The sequence below is a fragment of the Camelus bactrianus genome, chromosome X, assembly GCF_048773025.1.
Source record: "Camelus bactrianus isolate YW-2024 breed Bactrian camel chromosome X, ASM4877302v1, whole genome shotgun sequence".
Classification (NCBI taxonomy): Eukaryota; Metazoa; Chordata; class Mammalia; order Artiodactyla; family Camelidae; genus Camelus; species Camelus bactrianus.
Window position 1 is genome coordinate 7,942,412 of NC_133575.1, and position 25,487 is coordinate 7,967,898.

The following is a 25,487-nucleotide window of genomic DNA, read 5'->3' on the forward strand; positions in this document are numbered from 1 at the left end:
AAGGCCTCAGATGAGGGGTTCCAAGTACAACAAGAACATCCCAAAAGGGTCCATAGGACTGTGCAGACCTGTCTTTAGCAGTGGACACCACGTGGCATTGAGATGCATGACAATGGTTATTAGATCAGACTTTTCCATTCTCTCTGCACCTGGTTTTGAAGCAGGATCCATCCTGCATTGCACTGAGCTGGTCCCTATTTTGGGGCTACGGCTTAACAAAAGAAAGGACCCTTCAAAAGGAAGATACTAGACTTCTAACCATAGGGCAGGTGGGCACTCCAGGAACAAACTGGGAGGATGAAAAGATGACATCATATTTGAGCTTCAAGTTAAAGCAGCAGATCAATTGATTTACAGCAATCTCCTCCCATATTCATTGCCCCATTTTTTCATGACTGTAAGCATCCCTGTAGCTCACTGTCTTCTTCACACAAGTGCAAATTCAGGATCTTGAGTAAAGCATCATTGTGGAAAATGACAGCCTCATTTGGAAACCTTTTTGAAACATACAAGGAGGTCGATGGCCTATGTGCCCTTAGGAACTGTTCTTCTGGAGAAAACCCTGCTTTTAGTTCTCTTCCTGCAGAGACAGATAGGTCAGGAAAAAAGGGAGGCTTCATTTGCTCCAGGTGAAACATCTGACCAAATTGGTAGCTCTCCCTTTTTTAAAAAACTGAAGTACAATTGATTTACAATGTTGTGTTAATTTCAGGTGTATAGCACAGTGATTCAGTATTTTTTGCAGATTATATTCCATTAGAGGTTATTACAAGATACTGGGTATAAGTCCCTGTGCTATGTGGTGTCTCCTTGCTTATCTAGTTTATGTATAGTAGTTTGCGTCTGTTAATCCCATGCCTCTAATTCATCACCCACCCCCAGCCCTTTCCCCTCTGGTAACCGCTAGCTGGTTTTCTCTGTCTGTGAGCCTGTTTCTGTTCTGCACAGACATCCATGTGTGTCAGTTTTTGCTCTCCCTTTTAAGACGGGGAAAAGGAAGAGTCAGAGCACGGTTGGCAGTGGCGGGGCACGCACCTCCTGCCCGTCTTTGCTGACGTCGTCCTCGGCATGCCTGGCCACGATGGAGAGGAACTGCAGCAGGCGGTGGAGCGTGTCGCAGTTGCAGGGAGGTAGAAGGTAGATGAGGAGCTGCAAGGTGCTCAGCTGTTCCTCTGGCTCCAGCACTAGGGAAGGCAGAAAGAGGCGCTTGGAGTAAGTAAAAGGGGGAACTCACACCACTCAGACCCAGAGTCCCAGGCCCCCTCTCAGCTGTCTTCAGAAAGGCATTAGCAAGACAAGTCACATTTTATTCCTTCACCCACTCTCCTGTCGGTTTAGCTATGTAACAGTAAGGTTCTAAAGGATATAAAGATAAATTAGACCCGGGGAAATGTAACACCTAGAGCAATCTTGACAATCCAGGTTAGAAAGCTAACTTAATTCCTCTTACTTTCTTCTGCCCGCTTTCCTTGGTCTAAATCATCACATATTTTATGGGTTATAGTCTTTCATGGTTGGTAACTATTTGCTAATAATGACTGAGAATTGGTGAATGTTCTAAAATCTGAGTTGATAACAGATTCGAGGTCCTTTTCTGTTGAGCAGTCTACAAGCGGTAGACTTTTTTTGTTGGCAGTAACCAAGACACAACACAATGACAGTATCTTCTCTCTCTTTTGTGATCCTATTTTAATTGCAGCCTGGAGGAAGAAATACATGGAGGCGGAAACATCTCTGGCCTGTTCCTCCTCCCCCTTGCCCTCCTTTTCTCCTCCGTGGGATCTGTGCTTATAGCCCTGAAGCAGCCACACTGAAAGTCCTGGCACTGGGCTATGCCACCCTGCTTCCCCTGGAATGTTTCCTACCCCCCTTTTCTCACTCTGGGTTCCAGAAATGCAAACTCATTTTTAGGCACAGACCCAGCATGAACGCTCTCTGTTACTCCAAGGCATCAATTTATAGCACACTCTCTATTGCCCTAGAGTCATTTGAAAGCATCCCAGATTCTCTTGGCTACTTCCATTTGTTTTACTGCAACTTTCTTCTGGCTAATTCTCCCCAGAGTAAATCTCAGAAAATTCCCCAAATAGCCCACTCATTAGAGACCAACAAATAAGGGCAAAAAAAGTTATCAGGCAACACATGCACTAGGTTTTGATGAGTGAGTTGGACATCCCAGCAATCCAGGGACACATTCCTGCAAATGGCTGGATTACGCACAGAGAGTATTGATGAAAGCTGTGTACAGCTCCCTGGTGAGAAGGGGGTCTGGCATGTCCCTCAGGAACTCCTTCAACAAGGCCGCCACATCATGAACGCTGTGCTCCTCCTCCAGAGAGACATCAACCCCACGGTCAAATTCCTCACGTAGCTGGAAAGACAATGGTTCAAATGGCAGTCTCATAACACCATACCTCAATGTTTGGTGCCCAGCAAAAGAAGTGCTGTGACATGCAGCATCTGGTATTAAGTTCACCCAGATCCCAAGAAGGAGAAGCAAACAATATGTCACCTTGATCTACAGAGTCTATGCAACCCAGCCATGAATATATATATGTATTTAATATATATTAATTATATTAATATTATATATAACATATTTACATTAATAAATATATATAAAATATATATATTTAACTGTGTTATTAAATAAAAGTATCTATGGGTTTTCTGTTAATGATGCAAGCAGAAGGTTGTGAGGAAGAGCTGAGGGGTGAGGTCAACTATAAATGTGGGAGGGAGGAATTAATCTATTACATAGCAGTTTTGCACATTAGCAAATTTATCACGTTGGAATTCTGACATCTTACAGAAATGCTCAACAAGAAAGCAAAGAGATTTTTCTATAAACAATGAAATTAAAACCCCTGATAAACCATTTGTGATTAAGGCTTGAAAGATGACAACAGCTAAATAAAATCTGCCTTAGATTAATCAAAGTAGCCTTATGAACAATTCCCAGGAAGATCCCCTGCCTTAATCATTATATTAGCATTTATAGCATTTATAACTGTAGGAAAACACAAGAGCAAGAAGAAGACAGTGAAGACTCTACACCCTACTTTCACCTCAGACAGCTCAACTTCTCTTATGTATTGTTCTCTACTGTAAAAATAACCATGTGATTTCATGAATCCACTCTATGCAATAAACTTCTGTAAGTGTTCATTTGCTCAGTCATTCATTCATCCATTCATTCAGCAAAGATGTACTGCACACTTCCTGCCTGTACCCAGCCTTGCTATAGGTCCTCAAAATATGATGAATAAAGAGTCACAATCCTTACCCTTCTCCAGCTCCCAGGCTGACAGACAGGTGATAAACTGGCAATCCCACAAATGATTAATTAGCTCTAATATTCACTATTTATTAATTGTGACAATTGTTCTGAAGAAAAAGTATAGGGTGCTAAGAAGTGATATAACAAGATAAAATGGTGAGTTAGAGCATATTTCATACTTGAAATCTAATCACTGATTTATATATATATAATACATATATAAAATATATTATATATGTATTATATATATATATATTTTTTTTTTGAGAATCCTATATAAGTCTCCATGCAAAGGTTTTTCCTTTGGTGGATCCAGATAAAACTGAGGAATAATTTCTGACACTAGCCACCTCTTTACCTGATGAGAATGCCCATTACTGTCCCGAATTGCTCATCAATTCCAGGCAACTTGTCATTACTGTGGATCCGGTAGCTAGACGAACAAGGCTTCCATCGGCATCACTCCTACTTGTGATCATTCAAACACACCATGTTTCTTTTTTGAGTACGTGCGCGCACGCACACACACACACACACACACACACACACACACACACACACACACTCCCAGAGAGAATGGACCATGGAAAGAGCATGGTCTAAATTGTGCGATCTTGAATTAAATTCCTTAATCTCTCTAAGCCTCAGAAGAAGTGGGTGAAAGGGGCTTCTCTCACAGCCGGTGGGCAGGTTCAATGAGATAATGCTTATGAAAATATTCTGCAATTCTGCACAGGTGAGAGGCCTAAGAAATGTTACTATGCTATCTTTCTTCCTACAAGTCCTATTGTGAAATGTTAAATATTGTTCAATAGTCTCTTGTGTGACTATTAGAAAGAAAAACCAGCCAACCAAACAAACAGAAAACATACTTCTTTCAAAAGCCCCTTTTGTCTTGACAAAAAAAAAAAAAAAGCAATATGAGGAGGCATTTATTTCAGTTAGTTTCAATAATATGAACAAATAGTGTTTCTTCGGCTTCATCCAACTAAAAATTATTTTCATTTGGCTTCATTTTTGAGTTGCTGGGTTCCTTACTTCTTTCTGTTGGAACCAACAGAGGGAAAATAACATTTTAATTTTCTTTAAGCCAACAAATGAATTCTTTTCTCAAAGGGTGGTTTGTCTTTTATGAAGCCATCATGAACACAGATATCAGCCTGACCATAGAAGCCTATTCCTGAAGCTCTAACACCAAACTTGTTTTGCAAGAAAACTGCAAAATGGTGAAGGAAACTGAGGGGTACAGTTCCCACATGGAAAATGAATTGGGGATCAATAGTTCCATGGAAAAGTAATAGGAATTATTTATTTTTGCTAAAGGAAAGCTGTAAACATAGCATTCTAAAAGAAGAGACTGTTAATGGCATTATTCATTGTGCATTTTAGTAAAAATGGGTGCTATACAATTGTTTTCTATTTATTATTGCTTACTGATCAGATACTCTCTGAATCTCCTGCTTTTATAGGTTCAGTAAGATGTTTATAAGTTAGTTTTGTTTGGCTGTACAAGCCATTGACACGTCCAGAGGTTTCACTTTTAACTGTTTGATCCTAACTCTATCACAACCTTTCTGAGCTTCTGACTTGTTGCCTTTTATTTCTTGGGACTCGATTATACTATAATCGGTGGGAGGGTACAGAAAAGATATTCAGAAATGAATTTGCATAAGCTTCAACTTTGCATGAGGCTGTTCAAGTAATGGTCAAGTGAAACGTACAATGTAATCTTCACTTTTCACTTACTTGTCTCACTCTCTTTTTTGAGCTTCCAACTCGGAATATCCCCACTGTCTGGAGGCCTGCAAATAAGCAAACAAAATTGTCAGCCTTGTTTTATGGTTTGAAACTGGAGGAAATCAAAATAGATATAAGACAGAATATAAGCCAGCACCACACTGCAACATGCAGGGCAACGGTAACTTGACAGTGTGCACTAATGCTTATTTTTCCATCTATATCCATGTATATGTACGTATGAGATGATATATATGATGATAATGATCATATATATATACAGAGAGCGAGCACATGCTGCTGCTTTTACTCAATCTCATGCCACAAGAAGTTTTATGCTAGTAAAAAATCCTTGTAAATGTCATTCAAAATGGATGCAAATTACTCTATAGCATGAATGTGCCACAGTTCACTTCATACTTTCCTCTGAATGGCCTATAGGTCCCCCTAACACACATGCACTTGTTTTGCTACCATAAATAGCCCTATTATGAACAACTCTGTATATAGGTCTCAATTTCCATTTCTGATTTTCTTAAGATCATGTCCTAGAAGTAGGATTATACAGCCAACGCATAAAAAAGAGTTATACAGCTCAATAGGTCAGTTGTGCAGAGGTTGACAAACCCTGCTCTAAAACATCAGGTCTCTTAAAAGAAAAACAAATAATATACCTAATACACATTAGAAATTTCAACAATATTTCCTTAATATCATTAAATTTCCAGTCAACAGTCACATAAGGTTCACAAACTGTGGTATGTTCGTGTGCCTTGTAGTCTCTTAAAGTGTATGTTTGCCCCTCTCTGTTTGTATTTTTTCCCCGTAATTGGTTTGATGAAGAAATAGCACTGATTTCTCACTGTAGATTTCCCCACTGTCTAGATGTGGACACTCCGTGGTGTCATTTATATGTTCCTTTCTCCCTTTTATTTCCTCTAAAGAGACAGAGCCAGAGTTTTCTCTGATTCAGGTTTGAATTTTGTAGCAAGAATACTTCATAAGATGTATAATGCACTTCCTTAAGGGGGCACAGAAGGTCTGAATGACTCTGCTTTTCCTGTGCAAGCCATCGGTCATCGCCACTGATGATCTCCGTCTACATTTATTGTTTCATTGGTGGCTCATCTTCTCTTCATTAGAGATAATCAGTTATAAGGATGATGCCAAATTGCAGCTGCCAATGGCCGTTCTGTAGCCAAATGAAGAGAGTTGGTCTGAGTAAACAGACCACGCAACACAGTAAACAGGCCAGAAAACAGACTCGTGCTCTCAACGGCATCATTCACATCCTGGATCCACCTGTGCCTGAATCTAGATACAGTATTCAGACTTCCAGTATGTAAACAGGATTTTCTGGGGGGGGGTGCTTTGCTTAATCTAGTTTTTTTGGTTTTTTTGGGGGGGGTAATTAGGCTTATTTATTTAAATGGAGGTACTGGGGATAGAACCCAGGACCTTGTGCATGCTAAGCATGCGCTCTACCACTGAGCTAGACCTTCCCCCTCCACTTACTCTAGTTTTATCTGGGTTCCTCTCTCTTGCCACTGAAAGAGTTCTGACTCATCCAATATATAATTAAATTGGAAAGAATTTAGATCTTTATAACATTATTTCTTTCAATCCAGTAACCAAGTAGACACCTTAATTTGTTTCTTAATTTTTTAATATCTCTTGGTAAAGCTTTGCAGTTTTCTTCACAGAACTTTCTTCCTTCTCATTACAGATATTCCAGGTATATTATATTTTTGATATGAATATAAATGAATTATTTTATTGTTATATTACATAACTGATTATTGCTCTTATATAAGACATGGATATCCTTTTGTATATTTATACAATGGTCTTGCCACATTGTGTATTAACTATAAGACTTTTAAAATTGATTTTCTAGAGTTTTTCAGTTAGAAAAGATAATATCCATAAATACTCCATTTATCACTTCTATATCTTATAAGTGTTATCCTGAATTTCCAGAATAATTTGAGAGAATCATGCTGAGAGGCTAGTTACTGTTCATTTGCATGAGTACATCTTGGTGATTTGCTCTTGGGTGGAATTTTGCTTTGCATCTATTTTCAAAAGATGTCTGTCTTCCGTGTTGCTGCCATCAGCTTGTCTCCCTCATAACTGAGTCCAACCCTCAGCCTAATTTATTGTTTCTACCTCTCTGGGAGCTTGAAAACAGGAAAATCAAGGTATTAGAATCAAATACAGAATTCTATTTATTCATCTACAAAAATGAGCATAAGAAGTATCCACTTCAAAAGTTGTGCACTGATTCAGTTACTGAATGTATATAAAATTCTTAAAATTGTATCTGGCATCTACTGTTATATATAGTGATATAGGCCCTAAGTGAGCCGAATGAGTCTTTTTGTGCAAAACAGAAAACTTTTATATAATGGTAGGTTTTAGCAATTTTTGGGGGGGGGGCAAGGAATAGTGACTTTATTCGGAAAGCCGAAGACCGAGAGGATGGCAGACTAATGTCTTGGAGAACCATCCTGCTCCAGTCAGAATACAGGCTCCTTTTATACAAAAAACAGGGGAGAGGGTGTGGTTCGTTGTTGTAAACTTCTTGGTGCAGGAGTTCTTTGTTCCTGCAGCTGTCCACGTGGGTCAGGCCATGGTCTTCTTGTAAACCAGATTTTTGGCGTCTTTGTCTTTTCAAGAGGACGATGTTCTGTCAGAGTTCCGCAGGTGCTCTGGTTGGCTGAGTGGGTCCGTGGATGTGAGTCTTGGTGTATCTGTGGGAGGGGGTGAGCTACGAGCGTCCTACTACTCCACCATCTTGGCCTCATCTCAGTCTTAGCAATTTTAATTTTGGCTGAGTTTATTTTTTGTTGGTCTGATGGTTTCCAAATAGCTGAAATTTCTACATAAGTGAGATGTCACATAAAGTAGGTCTATTCCTTTGGCTGAATTCCTCCAGTCTGTTCAGAAATGTCCATTTCTATGACAGTGTTTCCTCAATTATAGCACTTTCCCACTCAGTAAAAGTGACTGTGATTAAAAAAAAACTAGCTAGTGATTGCTGTAATTACTATGTATCAATTAATTATACTCTATTTTAAGGTTTTAAAAATAATTAATTAATTTTAGGTAGAGCAGATGACAGTCTTCAGACAGCTAATGCCGTTCTCTGACACAAGTCTTACAGTCATTTTCCTCAAAGACAAGATACAGTCTAGGCATTTAGTAACCTTGACTTCAGACAGTCACTGATTAAAAACAGGTGTACATCAAAAAGGGCATATATCTGGCAGAGAAATGTGACCTTGCTATATATCCTGTCCCAGAAATGGACATGATCACCTTTCTCTCCTTTTCATCAGAAACTGAAACAGAAACTAGACCCAGGCTTAGGGAATTCGAGTAATCAGGAGGCCCCACCCTAAAGTCAGCCTACATCCCAGAAATATAATAGAGTTTGACTCTTTGTTATACTGTCTGTTTTGTTTTTGTTTGAAATGTGTGCTTCTGGGAAATTAAGGATTGGCCTAAGAGTATAGAAAGCATTTGGGTGAAGTAAAAGTGGGGAAGGGTGGTGGACATGAATATAGATGGAGTCAAGATAATTGTCCAAGAACAATTTGGGACAGAATGAAAAGATCTTTGACAAATGTTTATAAGGCTAAAGTGAATCAAACTCTCTGCTACCCACTTCAAAAACTGGCAAATAAAGTCTTATGAAGGAATTGTTTTTGAAGTTTGCTCTTTTTTCATTGCTTTAAAGTGCCCAAGATTCATATCTGTTTGAATTTTGAAACTGTCTTTTATTTTTCCAGAGCCATTTGGTCTAAACGCCATGGAAACTTGGAACAGAATCAGGGCCTTGAAAGATCATGCAGGTTATCTTCTTTCTTTTATGTCTTAAACTGCATTGTAACTATTTCCCCCAACCCTGGCAAAAAAAGTGAACTGCTCTGTTTTTAGTAATCTTGAAATGCAATTTTACAAATGATAATTCATGAAAGTTTATTTTCAAAAAGAAAATAGAAAGACATACCAAGTTTCCTTTCACAAAGCAGTTACTCAACCTGGCACTGCATTTTTGCATGAGTGGAATAAAATTTTCTCATTTAGAATTCTAAAATGCTTACAGTTTACTCTCTACATTCTTTATAGGGAATATTTATAATTACAAAAGTATGAGCCTCTTTTTCTACCTCATAGTAAAGTTTACGCTGAATTTACATATTCATAGTACTGAACTCTTCCTATGCTATTTTAAGAATAATTCTGTTCAAGTAATAATGATTGAACATTTTCATTGAGTTATCATGATACGAAGTATTGGGAATTCAAAATGACTAAGACATTTTTCTTGACCTTCAGTTTACCTTCCAAGGAAAAGAGACAGATAAACACACACATACACACACATACACATATGCATATTAAATTTTTGTATAAACAATGTTTTGATACTTATTAATCTTATTGTTACCCATATATTATCTAGTGATTTCCATATATAATGAGTTGATTAAGAGATCTGGATAGATCCTTAATAATTTGTATAAAGTCTTACTTTTATTAGAAAGAAATAGTGAGAATGTTAACAGCAGTTATGTCCATATGATAGCCTCAGAATTTGCTTTTCTGGTTTTTTCTTTATTACAATGAGTATATTATTTTTGTAGCAAAAAAGCAATTACAGTGCTGTATGTCAATTATTTCTCAATAAAACTGGAAAAAAGAAGCAATGAATAAACTCTCTTCCTGTCCATAAAATGCATTCTAACAATACAGCAAACACATTCAGATTGTAGAAATGGCAGTTTGAGGAGCCAAGAGTCTAAAGTTTGGCAAAAAGTTTAAAGAACTGTGCATTATTTTTAAGTCAGCATATCAAGTGGAACTGAGTTGCTGAAAGAGTTTTTGTGAAGAGATTTTAAGCAGACATGTTTCCACAAAAATGCAAACAGCAATATAGAAACCTATTGTCCCAAACTATGTATTTCCTATTCACTTAAGGAATGGTTTTCTAATTTTTTTTCTTTAAGAAGCTAGATTCTTAATTTTTTTAAAGGAAGCCTTGAGTAACCTCAATGTATAAAAAAGATAAAAGTGGCTCTGCTTTGTTTGAAGCGAGTCCTGGAGGATAGATCCAGCCCAACAGATCTTGCCGTCCCCTCAACTATTTGGCCTCCAGGCTCACTTCTGAGGACTCTTTGGGGCTGGGGAGTCTGAATACTATCAAGCTGATTTCCCCCCACACACGATCTTGTTCAGCCCTACTGAAGTTAAAGGAAATTTTGGCCCAGAGCCTGATCAAATGAACACAGAGGTGAGATTGGGTGCTTAAATGAATAATGCTTGAATAAATGAAGGTCTTTAGTACCTGACAGCTGACAGACAAGTCTACTTACCATGTTTTTCTAGATGTTGACAGCAGCTGTCCACCAGCCTGGGGACCTGTCTGTAAATAGGATTCAGACTGAGTTTCTTATCTCTGGCTTTTTCTTTTTTATTTGGAGCCTCAGCAGGCAAGGAGAGTTGTAAAGCTTCCAGCAGTCGAGACTGATTGTCATCAAGATCGGTGATAGAATCCACTGACATTGCACCCTGCAAAAAAACAGACATGAACGAAGAGTGCAGACACAGGAAACAAAAACAGCTTCCCCCAATGCTATCCAATGAATACTTTTGCCCATGACTATTTATCATACTTGAAATAATACTGTTTGGTTTAATTGTGTTTTTTGTATAGTAAAAGGAAAAAAACAAACACCTTTTGAAAAAGTTAGGAAACCTCCACAATATGGGGTAAGGTAATGAGTTACAATTTCAGCAATAGACAACTTTTTCCAAATGGAAGACAAGAGATGGCAAACATACAATTAAAATATTTTGACCCAACCACTTCATTCCTTGAAACAAGAAAAAATCACATACTTGATGAATGAGGTAAAGTCAGAGAAGTCTTGTGAATAAAAAAATAACTCCACTATGATTCTAGGAAGCAGATTTTTAAATAGGAGGATTCCATAAACAGTCTTAGTTTGGTTTCCCCTAGAACTGACACAACATACTTTATTAGGGTAATAGTCCCAGGGGACAGCAGTATATGAGAAAGGGAAGTGAAGGCAGCCGTTGAAGGGAGCATCATCAAGCCTACAACAAGCCTGTGGGCAGCTGGAGCCCAACTGCCCTGGGGACCTCTAAGAGACCATGTATATCATGCACTTCAGAGCTATCCTGGCTAAGAAGCCAGGGAACTGGGGTATTTATACCACAAGGTTCATGAGTCATTGATTAAGGGCAGCTTCTGGTAGGGATCAGGAGGTGACATTGACGCCTTGCTACTTGCAGCCTGTCATCTGCATAGGTGGGCGCTTCTGGCCATCAGAGAAAGCCTCCAGCCAAGAGAAGAGGTAATGACAGGTGGAAGGAGGGCTGGCATGCAAGGAATGGTAAAGGCTGAGGGTAAGGGCGCAGGGCAACAATGATGTCTGTATGGTCACTCACTCTTTGATGAAGCATAGAGGAAGAAGTTGGCTGCTGGTGTCCTAGCAAAGCCTGGACAGAGGGGAGGGCATTTGGGAGGCCCATGGCCTGGGCTCTAGATTCTCAGAAAGCTCATATGTGGAGTTTTGGTGTTATTGCCATAAAGGCTTATACACACAGTCTGAGAGACCATGACAGGACTGGAAGAACAATTCCATCAAGCAAGTTCAAATATTACATAATGTTGTCTTCAAACACAGTGAAGTGTTTGAAAACAGTGGTGGCTCAGGTACCCTTCAATCTTGGAGAAGTCTTAAAGTTGGGAGCTAATTGAGAACTGTGGATTTTAATTGAGAAGTGTCTGGGGTTTTAACTAAGGCAGTAGTCAATGGCTAGAGGTGGCAAAGATTTGGGTCTCCAGGTAAGAGGAAAAGGAGAGAAGATTTCCCAGTCACCTAGGAAATTTCAGAGATGCTTATCAACTGTCAGGTAATCACCAACCAGTATGCCTTGGAAACTTAGCTTTCCTGGATTGAAATATGAATTTGAAATACCAAGTAATAGCACAGTGCCTGGAACATGGTACTCACTTCATAAATGGCACCATATTGTCACAGTATTGATTTGAAGGAGGGTATATATGTGTATATGTGTTTCTATGGTTATGTCTGAGAAAAAAACATGTTCCATTGATGAGAAAATATCTCATTGTTTATGAAGACCAGCAGCAAACTCACTCGGCCAGGCTTAGTTCTTGGATGAGATGAAGAGATTAACAAAAGCACCTGGTCCTGCCTTCAAGCCTCACAGTCTTATGGGAAATTCTGCTACCGCAGCAGAAGATTACACTAGAGCAGGATCAATGGTGATGTAGTAGAACATTCAGGATATCACAGGTAACCAAGGAGAGGCACCCAACATCTTTGAAAGGGGTCAAGGAAATGCTGGAGGGTGTGCCAGGTGACTTAGGGCCAGTACAGATTCTCCTTGAATGGGGTTGTTGACAGATACCTGGACAAAAGCTACACTTTCAGTTTTCACATGAGCGAAGACTCAGAGAACAAGCTTATAACTCTTCAGTTGTCTTAGCATCAGTGTCAGAGAAAATACTGGCCAACTCACCCTTCTCCTGGCCCGAGGAGCCGGCTCCGGGGTGTTCGGGGACGTTGACTCATTTGGTGTTTCTGAGGTGGAGCTGAGAGATGAGTTACTGCTTGAGAGTTCTTTGTTTTGTCTTTTATTTCCAAACGGGAGGAGGGACGCCACAAAATCGGATGCATCCTTCTGCTCATCCCTCTGCAAATCCTGCTTGAGTTTATAGGCCCGGTCATTAGCAATGACTTGGGATAAGGGCATTCCAAATGCCTGTGGGATGAATTCTGGAATCAAAAAACAAACATCCACTTTCAGAGAAAGACCGGACCAGGGAAGACTCACAGTCATGCTGCAGATCTGAGGGCAGATAGAGTCAAATGGCTGTTTTCTGAAGAATGGATTCATCCATCAAAATATGGAGATAATTTTGTGTTTGTCAGAATGGCCAAAGTTTCTATTTCCATAAAGAAAGCCAGTATGAATGGAGAACACGGGTTTTAGAAATCCAGGCCTTAAGGTTTTTCGCCACATATCTCAAATATGTTTTAAAAGAAATAACTCTATAGAGAAAGATGACATTTTTGATAGGATATACATCATACTTCATCCTCATGAGTACATGGTTTTACAAACTGTTAGTCTTTGATTTCTGTCTCAAGAGCCCCTGAAGCTTATAAGGCATGAGAAGACTCTGCATGTATACATTCATTCCACAGGCACTTACTGAGCATCTACTGCATGCCATGTCAAGTTATGCAACGGGGAGTACAAAGCTTACAGAAAGTCTAGTCCTGGCTCTTGAAGGGTGCAGAATGCGGGGTGGTGGTGAGGGCACTGGAGAGGCAGATATTTAAATAATTGTAATAGTGTCTGTCATGTGCTGTAAGAGAGAGATGCAGAAAAACTGAAATTCAGTTAGGTGGCTACACTTTGAGGTTCCCGGTACAAGAGTCAGCACGTGAAACCCAAGAGCCAGAGGAGCAGCTTGGGAACTTTGCTCTTTTTTCTTTGTGTTCCTTGTCCCCACATTCTGCCTCCAATGGCTGGGTTGGGGCTGTCACTCTCATGATCTAAACTCAAGCCATTCTCACATGCAGACACGGACTCTCACCACTAAATATCTCATGAAGAGCCTGGGGTATAATTTATTAAATCCCCTAATAAGAACAATTTGGGGGAAAGAACATAATGCAGAAATCTACTGCTTTATTTGGAGATGTACATTCAGTTGCATTCTGGATCTCTATAGTAAGTCCATTTGTATACACACACGTGGTAAGCACGTTGATGCTTAGGGCCAGGCATTTTATTGGTAATATTTTAAATTCATGCTGAAAAGCATTAATAATTAAATTCAATGCATTATTTCTTTTAGACTCAAAGTTACATCTCCTAGTAGCAGAAAACTGGCGTCCAGCCTCTCCCGTTTTTATAACCCTTACGAATAAAACCAGAATGATCAAGGGAAAACAATTCTAAGGTTGTTTGCTCTTTGAAAGCAAAAGCTAACTTTAAATCAGGTGGAAAGAGGCTTTAAAAGGTCTTCCTCTTTGATCCATGGCAACAGTTTTAACATCACTAGGCTAATAGCCAAGTCTACATTAAAAGCAGAAATGGCACTTGAAAAGTCTGCACCTCTTGTTCTATCAAAACATGCAATTCATTTTGAAGTGAAAAATCAAAACTTCAGCATTTTGGGATTTTCAGAGGATGCTTATCATTCTCTATCAACAAACTAGATGGCATATGATAACAAAAAATAATTTAGGCACTTGTTTTGAGTAATCAGTGTGGACAGTGTAGCAGGATCCAATACTCATGACTGACAAAATGTCATTTCCACTACTAGCAAAATTAGAAACCAAAGGGGACACCTTAGGATTTATTGTGTAAATCAGGGCTGTCTTGTCTATGGAAATAACCAAATAGTCTTACTTCCAAAAATTTTGGGAAAGTCTAGGAACATGTGTATGGCAAGGCTGACAGCTACTCGGAATATACAAGAACTGTTGGGGGATAGTAATAGTAGAAAAGACATTGATAAATGTATCAAGTGACATGTGTCTGCTTATTTAGGCACACTCATAGCAGGGATTTAATATGACATGAGGACTATCGATTCCTCCCCTAGACATTTTTCCCACATAAATGAAACCAATCAGACTCGATTAGAGATTTCTAATGTCCCTGGAAAAAAGAAAAAAAGTGCTTTCCTTTGGTAGCTGTCATTGTTAACATCTAAAAGTCTGCCGCTCTCCTTATAAACTGGAATAACTGAGTACAAATTAAACAGTTGGAATACATGAAGTCATTCTCCCCAAATGACCTTTATTTCTCTTTTATTTCTATTCAAGAGGTAAAGCCACCAACAGATTTTTATTTTTCTCTAATAGGCCGTCTTTCCTGGCTGAGTTTATTTCTTCTTTCAGTGCTAGTATTTCGATCTCGTCTCTTTAGTTTCTCATTGCTTTCTCCTGAGAACTTTTACAAGCTTCAGAAAGGAAACAGATCTCTCTACGCTCTAAACTTGTATCTCATGCAGTATCTAGTCTCTGGAAAATTCTAGGCAGGGTTTCTTGAATATTATTGCTTCTCAAACTATGGCTATTGTGAAATTGAGGACTGAGCTTGAGCCTATTGAGCAAAACCCTCCTTCTTGTGTAAATAAAGTGTTGGGTACACATACTTATCTGTGGGTTCAAAGCTCTTCTGTTAGGGGGAAAAAGGAACCTATAGCTTCTGTATTGATAGTGGCTAATAAGATTGATAATAGGTTTTTAAAACCATAAAAACATTACCCAAGACTCTCTGTCTGGGGCCAGGGACTATGTGTATCATGTTCTAATCTATAGCATGCGCTTGAGACTCCATCCCCCACTGTCCTCATTAGTAGACACTGTCTCTGCTCTCTCACCATGACCCATGGGGCCAGGAGGGGGTGTGCTCGCCTCTTTGCTCCCTCCTGCAACTTCCAGATCCCCCCCCCACTCTGTGTGGCAGAAACCTGGTACTGCAAGTGTTCCCCTGGTCTCCTGCTCATTGTGCTCATTGCTATCTTCTACTGCCACAGTCAGAGCCCCTCAATCTACTATCATCCTGGGTGATGTGGGTGTCTACATAAATGACCATCTGATTCTCTGTCCTCACATCTCCTTGACTTTCTCCTCTCCTCTTACTTTTTTCTGCATATCACCTTTTCCACCAACTCCCTTGGTCCCATCCTGAACCTTATCCTTACCAGAAGTGGTTTGTCTGGAATCAGGCTTCTCCCTCTACTGCTTGCTGTCTCACCTCCACCACAAGTTCATGTTTTACATTGCGGTGTGGCAATCCATCTCAAGACACCATTAGGTCACCCCCTCCTTAATACATGTTGCTCTTACTCAATGCTCATTCCAAAAGTTGTGCTGTGGCCCGCACCATCCTGTGTGAGGTAGCCCCTTCCTGCTCTTCCCTGGAATCACACTCCCGCCGTTTCTCTCATCTCCAGGAACAGCATTCAATACATTTTCTTTGACAATTTCTAAATAGTGAGAACTGACACTTGCTTTTTCTACTGTTATTTAGTGTGCACAAGATAAAGTTGTATCAACTATTCCTATATAGTGCTACTTCACGTACAGTATCACACTTAGACAGTGGGGAACAATAAAACATGGCACATGTAATTGTGGCATAAAGAAAGGTGCTAGACCTGAACTATCACCAGAGTTTACGTTGATAAATCTATGGCATAATGTGCAAATATCCCATAGACAGGGGACCTTTTTCGCAGACTTACGCCATGGTCAAAACTATTCCTCTTGTGTGCTGGTTAGGAACCACACTCACTGGAACAAAGTAGCTATTTTTAAACCTTTTCCCCCAAAATGATTCTTTTTTGACACAAAAAAGAAATTATCTGAAGTTCTAGATGTTTAAAAAATACTTTTTGGGTGCCAAGTCATTTAACTAAGAGAAATTAAGGACTTGGAATTATTCTATGTGAAAATCTGTTTTCTGAACCAGCATCAAGCCTGAATTAGTTTCCATATGGAAATCAAAAGTAACATGGACACTGCTTAAGTGGCATGAGGGACACAGAAGTGTCACACGATCTGTTGAATATTATGTCAAAGCAATTAAATAAAACACAGGACATGATTCATTCTGATTGAATCAATTAATATAGCAGCATATCAAACATATAATGAATCACTCTATTGGGAGAGCAATTCGATTCTAAAAAGCTGTTCCTATTTTTATTTTTAGATGACCTAACCCAACAGGTCATTTAGAGTTTCCTGTTTTCCTTCTTTTACTCTTGGATTCAAATTATTGCCATTTTTCACATGTGCAGCTGTTATGAACCCTAATGCTAATATTCAAATGGAAGAAAATAATGTGAACCGACCACAACTGTGCGAGACCTGTAGGCTGCCCCATCATATCCCGGTTCCCAGGATATCCATGTAATGGACGTGTTGACATTCACAGGACTTTATGTTCACAAAAGATGCCATGTAATTAAGCTTCACTTAAGCCTAGGACATCTTCTTTTTAACTATCAAAACTACTTTAAAAAGAGCTTCTTTTGCCATAAATCCTGATATTCCTCTCCTTAGTTGGATGAGTGACGTGTCTTTTCTTTAGAACCACCACATCTGCTTTCCTTTTCCCAGCCAGCTCCCTGTACAGCCTTACAGAACACTGTCAAGTTTTCACTGAGTCTATGTAATATATAAATATGATTTGGTCTGAAATACGTATAATAGCCCCGTGATATTGGTTGATTACTTCCCCTGGGCCTTCCCGCCCTACCCTTACTTCCTGCTGTCTCCTAATATAAGCAAGAGTGCATACATCTCTCTCTGTTGTGGGAATTCAAACATCTGCAAAAAATGCTCATTCTGCTTAGTTTAGCCTGAGTGGGCACTTTTGAAGAATCACCTAAAGTCTACATTATGAGTGTTCAGGTCCCAGTACCAGTATTATCATCCTAGAATAAACAAATTTAAAGATAACACATTACTAATGTTAGTCTGAATGATCCCTTTAATAACTCTATAAACACCGAGAATTACTCTAATCTAATGATGTAAAGATAGTCCATGGCAGGAAGAGAATGAGTGAAAACTCTACTTTAGAAAAGCTACCCTGGCTACTAATTTTCATTTAAAAAATAAGGGCACGGACATATGAATCAATTCAACAGAATACAATTTATCAGACAATGATAGGTTGCTGGACAAGAGTTAATGTTTTTGCACCCATTATTCCAGCAGCAGATTCTGCTGTGATAGGATGTGCCCTGGTGAATATACTGGTTAGTGTGTACCATAGTTCTTATCTAGAAAGGGGAACATTAGCACTTTATAGAATTACACATGCTCAGTATCCCTACAGCAGACCATTGGGATCAGATATTCTGGGGGTGGAGTTCAGGACATTGGAATTTTCACAATGGAAAGGTTCCACAAATTATTCTACTATGCTGTCAGGGGCAGGGATCACTGACATTTTCATCTCCTTGTCTCCAGTTTGAAATAAACATTTGAAATGTCTGGAGATATTCTGGATGGGGGTGGTGCTACCGGCAGCTAGTGGTAGAAATCTCACACTATGTACAAGACAGCCCCCACCACAAAGAATTATCCAGTTTGGGATGTCAATAGTCCAAAGGTTGAGGAATCATGCTCTAAGGGAAGCAAAACTCTGGCTTTTCCATTCTTTAGAATTTTTTATCTCCTTTTAGTCCAAGAACCCAATGTCGTGACCCTTTAGGCACAGTACGGCACAGTACAAGATATGGCTGTAGAGTCTGGGATCAATGATGTGGACTAGGTCTTGTCTCATATTTACCACCGTGCATTTATTTTCATACCTTCAGTTTCATTGCCTTTCATAAATTTTCAAGCAGAAATTCAATCATTATATCAAAGAACTCCAAGGTGAGACATTTGGCATGGCTCTCTTCACTCAACACTCATTCACTGTGTTTCATAAAATGACCACAAATACCTCTGAAAAGAGTGGCTAAAGTGTCAGTTCCTAAGTATACATAGAAGGGGACAGTATGAAGAGTCAACAATTTCCAAAACATACAGGGCAAAAAATAAGCATGCTGTGTGATCTAACATTAACAAGCTGAGAAAGGCCCATCTTCAGTAACTTGGTGAGACTGTTCTTTCCAGTAGTCATGGTAAGCAAATCCAAACTCTTTCTCATTCAATTAGCCCTGTCTAACTATGGGGATTTGCCAGACAGCTGGTTAGTGTTAGAGATGCTATCCATGGCTACTCAACCCAGGTTTTCTTTCTGCATTGCTGATTGGCCAGCATCATAATTGGAACCATAGATTTGGCCCAAGTCACACTTTGCTCAAACCAGTTGAACTCATCAATTCGGTACACGGCCATTCAAATAAAAAAGAGTAGACCCAAACCGTCTTTAATGGCATTCCATCATAGAAATCCACTTTACATAATAGAGTTGAACCATGTAAATCTATGCAATTCAAAAACCCCACCAAATTCAACCATTATGCTCCATGGAAGATGCATTTGCTTTCATTCATTCTGTCCTTTACCTCTGTCTTTGTTTTTCTCCTTCCCTAGTGAATCCAGTTTCTTTCTCAAAGATTTCTTTCTCTTTTGTCCATCTGTAAACATTAAAAGAATGAAAAGTTGTAAAAACAAGCATATAAGTGATATTTTACATGATCAATAACTACATTTAAGCAAAAGCATGCCTTCTCGCTTTACTCTTAACTTGGCATTTTAAACAGAGTATTGGGTCTGAAAATACATGAAAATCCACATAACCAGAATCTTACACTCTTAAATTTTGTTTCAATCATGGAAAGAACAGGAAACATACCTCTTTCAGAAGTAATTTAGTTTTGACACTTAGGTATGTTTACTTTTACTATTATATGAGTCTCTTCCTATCCTTCATGTTTATACAAACCAACATCACCTCGAATTAAATCTCCATCAGAGGAGAGTCAGCAGTACATAAGGCTGTGACATCCATGAGCTAGTAGAGTGTAACTGGATGAGGAAATAAATTTGGGGGTCCACAGAACTCAAATCTAATTACCGCTGCAACTTTTACTATGTGACTTTGGCCATGTCTCAGTGTCCACACCTATATAATGGGAATTTTGCAGAGCTGTGAGAATTAAATAAAACAATGCATACAAAGCACTTGATGGGGAGCCTGATGCATGTCCATAAATTCAGATCTACTTTCTTTTGGAGATAGGTTGCATAATATTCCATAGTATAGCTATGCCACAATTTAATTAACCATTCCCCTACTGATCGACATTTGGGTTGTTTCTAGTTTTTTACTATAATAAGTAAGGCATTTACTAGTAATAAGTATAATAAGTAAGGTGTTTATCTTTTAGTATCTTGTACTTGCAACAAATGTACTTAGTACGTCTGGTTAACTCACCAAATAATACAGATACCACTCATATCAGTAGGCAGCTGTAATTGAATTCCTAGGATGTCATCATAAAATACTGGCAGTCATCATTGCAAGAATGCATTTTGGGATAATGCAGCTGTCAACTTAATGTGTGGGAGGTGCAAATCGGGAATCCACACTGCTATCAAACAGGAGAAATTCAGCGCATGCCACAAGGAAACTTATGTTTAAACAGGGGATTAAGAATCAGTTTTTTCACAAGCTATACTTAAAAGTGTACTAAAGAAAGAGATTCAGCCCAATAAAACTTAAAGGCAAGATTCTGATATCAGGAAAAGACAGAGTAAGCATTCTTGAGCAGAAATGAGCTGGGGTCCTCATGGGGCTGCAGATGCTCCCAATGCCTCCTCTCGGAATTTTTGGAGGCAGAAGACATCACAATATAATCACAGGCACAGTCAATCCCTCCTCCCTTTCAACAAGCAATTAAATATTTAAAAAATGACTCCTCCCACCAATAAAGTGGAAATAGTTCATCAGAGTCTTTACTCTTGCAGTTATGAGATTTGTATAGGGGAAAGTTATGTAAATCAGCTGTGATGTGGCAAAGAGCCGTCAATCTCTTTCATCATGGATATGATCTCTCAGTGTCTAAAAGATAGGGCCTACCATGACTTATCAGATACTTACACACAAAGAACATACTAACTGCACATGATTCTGACCTGTTCTCCAAATAGGACTGACAGGTATTTTACTTTGCAATGCTTTGGTCATCATTAGTTCATGTCACCAAATGTATTTGACTGTAACAAGAGCATATTTCCTTTTTAAATTTTTTTCTTTTTGTATGTGTGGGGGAGATAATTAGGTTTATTTATTTATTTAATTTTTAAAAAATGGATGTACTGGGGATTGAACCCAGGACATTGTGCATGCTAGGCACGCACTCTACCACTGAGCTATACCTTCCCCCCTCATATTTCTTTAAAAAATTCTACCATTCTTTCATTTTAATAGTTGACTCAGAAGAATAACTAAACCATATATTAAAGCTTAAGAAATTTATTTTTCATAACCAGTGAACAGATACTAAAATTCAAACTAGTTGTAAAAAACCAGAATACATATAGGAAAGGGGGCATTTTCTTTTAAGATACAAGGAGTTTTGTAAAATTCTTTTTAATTAGGGGATGTATGATATATGTAGATGTGTATACATACAGATGTACAGTTTTAGTAATACTTAGGAAGTTAACTCTCAGATAACCAACAGCCAGATTCAGATGTACACTATTGCTAGTACCCAAGGAGCCCCCGTATGACTCCCTCCCCATTACCCCAGGTAATCACTGATCCGACTTTTGTAATATCAACTATCTGCTTTTCTTCACAGTTTTACCATCTACATATGCATTTACAAAGAATATAATTTCGTTTTTCCTCTCAAATTCATAGAGATGGAATCATACTGTAGGTATTCTTTCTTGCCTCCTTTGTTTCATTCATCAACACTTCCTGAAATTCATCCTGTTGAGGCAGGTAGCTATAAGTGGTGACTATAGAGTGTTTTTGTGAACGAATAGACCACAGTTAATGTACCTATTAAACTGCTGATGGGAATTTGAGCTGTTTCTAGCTTGGGACTATTAGGAATACTGTTTTTGAAAAATTCTGTTCATGTCTTCTTATTACCATGTACAAAAATCTCTCTAAGACAGTGGTTCTTAAAATGTGATTCTAGCATCAGGATTGCCTGGGAACTTGTTAATGATGCAAATTCTACAGTCCCACCCCAGACCTACTGAATCAGGAACTCTGGGGTGGGGCCCAGCAAGCCCTCCAGGGGATTCTGGTTCACACTAAAGTCTGCGGACCACTGCTTTAGGGTATACATGCAGAAGCTACACATACAGGTCAGTGTGCATGCAATCTTAGGCTTTAGCAGGTAACATTGAACTGTTTTTCCAAGTGCTCAGCTAATTTATATTCCCACTGGTATGAGATTTTACATACTCCCACAAGGATAATATGTACTTCAAACGCCAAAACTCCAAACAATATTTTGAATCCTCCTTATAGGAAAAAACGTGACCTTTGTGAACAGTAGCCAATAATTTAAAAAAAATGCTTAGCTATTTACAACAAATACTATCATTTTCACTTAATTAGGCAGAGGTGAATGTTATTAACAGGCAACATTCACTAGACGAAATGATGGATGATGTGCAATACTGTGTAATGACGCATTGCTTTAGCACGCTGTTTTCTCATTTAAAATCCTCAGGAAAATGACCAGAGCTGCAATAATAAAACTGACACTCTTTCTCTTCTCCCTTTCAATCATTCAGTGACTTGCTGAATGAGTCTCCAATTTTTGAAGAGTGTCTTTTGTTCCCACAGAGCACAGAAAATCTTCTCAAGAAACTGCCATATCATGTGCTTACAACCATACAATGTAGTTTATGTTCAACCAGTTCCTTGGATGGCAGTAAGCATGATCAAGGCATCTTTTAAAGAAATTCAAGCTCCCTAACTATCAATACTGCACAGAAATACTTTTATGGTGCAAATGGTGATGAGTATGTGGTTACTAACTGCTTCTAGAGTGTGCACTCTCTTACGAACAACAGTGACCTGTAGAAAAAACTTGGGTGACACATCCTGATCGAAGGCATCTTGGAAGAAGCACTTGAAGATTGGAGTCCATGTGCCCTCCTTTCACCTTTCACCTCATTAATGCACCTACATCCTAGATGGGAGATCCCACAGACATACATAACACAACAGCAGAGGCAAGGTGGCAAGCCTTCCACATCCTAGTGACCAAAAGCAAAGGACTCATCAGTATGGAGAGGGGTTAATCTGGGCATCTTAGGGGAGGCCAGTACCAAACAGGGTCTTCAGGAGGGTTGAGAACAAGGAAACATGAGCTTGTTCCTCTAGGACATGCTTTGCGTGGACTCATTTGCTGTCAGGTAGTGTTCCATTTTAGGCCTTGTTTGTTTGTTTTTTTTTTTTTAACATTTTTTATTGATTTATAATCATTTTACAATGTTCTGTCAAATTCCAGTGTTCAGCACAATTTTTCAGTCATTCATGGACATATACACACTCATTGTCACATTTTTTTCTCTGTGAGTTATCATAACATTTTGTGTATATTTCCCTGTGCTATACAGTATAATCTTTTTTATCTATTCTACAATTTTGAAATCCCAGTCTATCCCTTCCCACCCTCCACCCCCCGGGTAACCACAAGTCTGTATGTATTCTCTGTCTGTGAGTCTATTTCTGTCCTGTATTTACGCTTTGTTTTTGTTTGTTTGTTTGTTTTTGTTTTTGTTTTTTAGATTCCACATATGAGCGATCTCATATGGTATTTTTCTTTCTCTTTCTGGCTTACTTCACTTAGAATGACATTCTCCAGGAGCATCCATGTTGCTGCAAATGGCAGGCCTTGTTTGTTTCTCTAGCTAGTCTAGAAGGTCTCTGAAAGAACAACCATGTCTCCTACGCTTTTGTCTCCCTCAAAGTCAAGAGCATAGGGTGGGGCATGCCATGAGGACTTGTTAGTACTGTCCATGGCCAGAAGTCAGATGAGGGTTTTGGGTTGGCTCTGAAGAAAACGCAGAACAAATGAATTATATAACTCCTAATTTTTAGGTGATTAGATTCAGAGAATATAGGTTATTAAACAGTAGTTTCCATATTAAGTTGATTCCAGAGATAATAATGATAAAAATACTATCCAAGGAAAGATTTATTTTTTGGCAGTAGATGGAAGAGTAAGGGTTACTTTTGGGGAATGGCTCTTGCCCAAAACGGGGCATGAATGAGCCTCCTGGAGTGCTGGGAACGGGCTCTGTCTCTGATCTGGTTGTCGGGTACTGATGTATGCATATGAAAAACCCACTGAGTTGTACTGTGGACATTCATATTTATGTACATTACTATATATATGTTATTCCTCAATAAAAATACCAAAAGACTTTGTTGTTTTTTACAGAATGGCACTAACATAAAATTTACATTAACTGAATGGGGCTGAACACTGAGCAAGAAAGACCTGCATGAGAAAGTTCTTGCATGTTTAACTTTTCTAAATATCTAAATACCCATGATCTCATCCAGCCACCATGACTTTCCTGTGACACAGGCATACAGTAGTTACGAAGAGTTAGTGTTTTTTGAGCATGTTCTATGAGCTTAGTATCCACGACCTCATTACATCCTCACAGCATCTCTACGAAGCCCACACTATTACATTTTCCTCCTTTACAGATGAGGTTAGGAGAGGTTAAGTAACTTGCCTAAGGGCAGAAGTTGGTAAGTGGTAAGTGCAGAACTTGCCAACATCAAACCGGTGCTCTTAACCTCTACATGTGCTGTAGTGAGGAATCTGTGGTGCCTATTTGAGGGAAGTGACATTAAAGGCCAGATACAGGGACTGACATGGGCAATACAGAGTTAGAGAGGAAAGAGAAAGAGACACTAGTAATTTTTGAGTTTGAAATATTCACCAGGATCGGCATGAATCATTTTTGCATAAATGATATTATCAAATACACATCAACACACAATCTACTGAGGTAGCTTTTTGATTTACTCATTTTACAGTTGAGGAAATTAAAATCAGAGGACTAAAGCAAATTGTCCAAAAATCACAGGACTGGTAGGTGGGGGGGCTGGAATTCAAACCCAAATTCCAGCTCTTTCCAAAAAGCCTGGCTCTGTCTTGAGAGGGGTAGCTAGGAGCAGAACTCAGATATTTTTGATGAGAAGCTGAAAATCCTTTGTTTAAGGTCATTTTGCAACTGCACCATAAGAGATGGTTCTGGAGGTGTCTGTAAAACAATGGATGTTCATCTGCGATGGCCATTTAGACTCTGCCTTCCCAGAAGCCTGGGGGACATATAAGAAGATGCTAAGGCTCGTTCTTTAGTGAGGCAGTCGCAGGGAATGGGTGGAGACAGCTTAAGTTCACAGGTGCACCTGGATTTGGGACAGGGCATCAACATTTAAGCCCTTTTTAAATCCCTTCACTTGCAGAATTGTGTAAAGATTACATTGCTAGAAAGGAGAAGAAATTGCCTGCTCTGAGATATGAAATGAAGTCATTTAAGAGTTACTCAATGTAACTCTGGGGACAAAACCCTCTTCTGATGCTGCTACAGATACAGGCAAAGAGTTGGCCCAGCGGACATAAAATGACCACAACCAGCCCTCTGCTATTCAGGTAGTGTTTAGCCCATAGAGTGATTTATAAAAACTTAAGCTCTAATGCAAAATCTTGGTAAGTTCACATACATATCTGAATTTCTAACCTCTTGAGAAAAGTGGAGGCGCTGGTAGTGCTGGGTCCCCTATTCCTCACATTCACCCCCGGCCCGCAGAGACACCTAACCCCAGACCCCTGCACACCTGGCAAACCTTGGAGCCTGCAACTCCATCCTAGCCTAAGAGGAAGGTTCTAGTTTGTTTCAAATCTTCAAAAAAA

General features: G+C 39.1%; 1 protein-coding gene across 4 annotated transcripts in view; it reads right to left on the reverse strand.

Moving 5' to 3' along the window:
• Positions 1-25,487, reverse strand: part of ARHGAP6 (Rho GTPase activating protein 6) — a 447,389-nt gene that overhangs the window by 39,787 nt on the left and 382,115 nt on the right. For all 4 annotated transcript variants that reach the window (XM_074359699.1, XM_074359701.1, XM_074359700.1 and 1 more), the window contains exons 3-8: positions 19,140-19,211; positions 12,599-12,855; positions 10,399-10,594; positions 5,027-5,082; positions 2,221-2,371; positions 1,036-1,184 (exon numbers count right to left, since the gene is read on the reverse strand). In XM_074359699.1, coding sequence (XP_074215800.1) covers positions 1,036-1,184; positions 2,221-2,371; positions 5,027-5,082; positions 10,399-10,594; positions 12,599-12,855; positions 19,140-19,211 — 881 coding nt within the window. The remainder of the gene's footprint in view (positions 1-1,035; positions 1,185-2,220; positions 2,372-5,026; positions 5,083-10,398; positions 10,595-12,598; positions 12,856-19,139; positions 19,212-25,487) is intronic.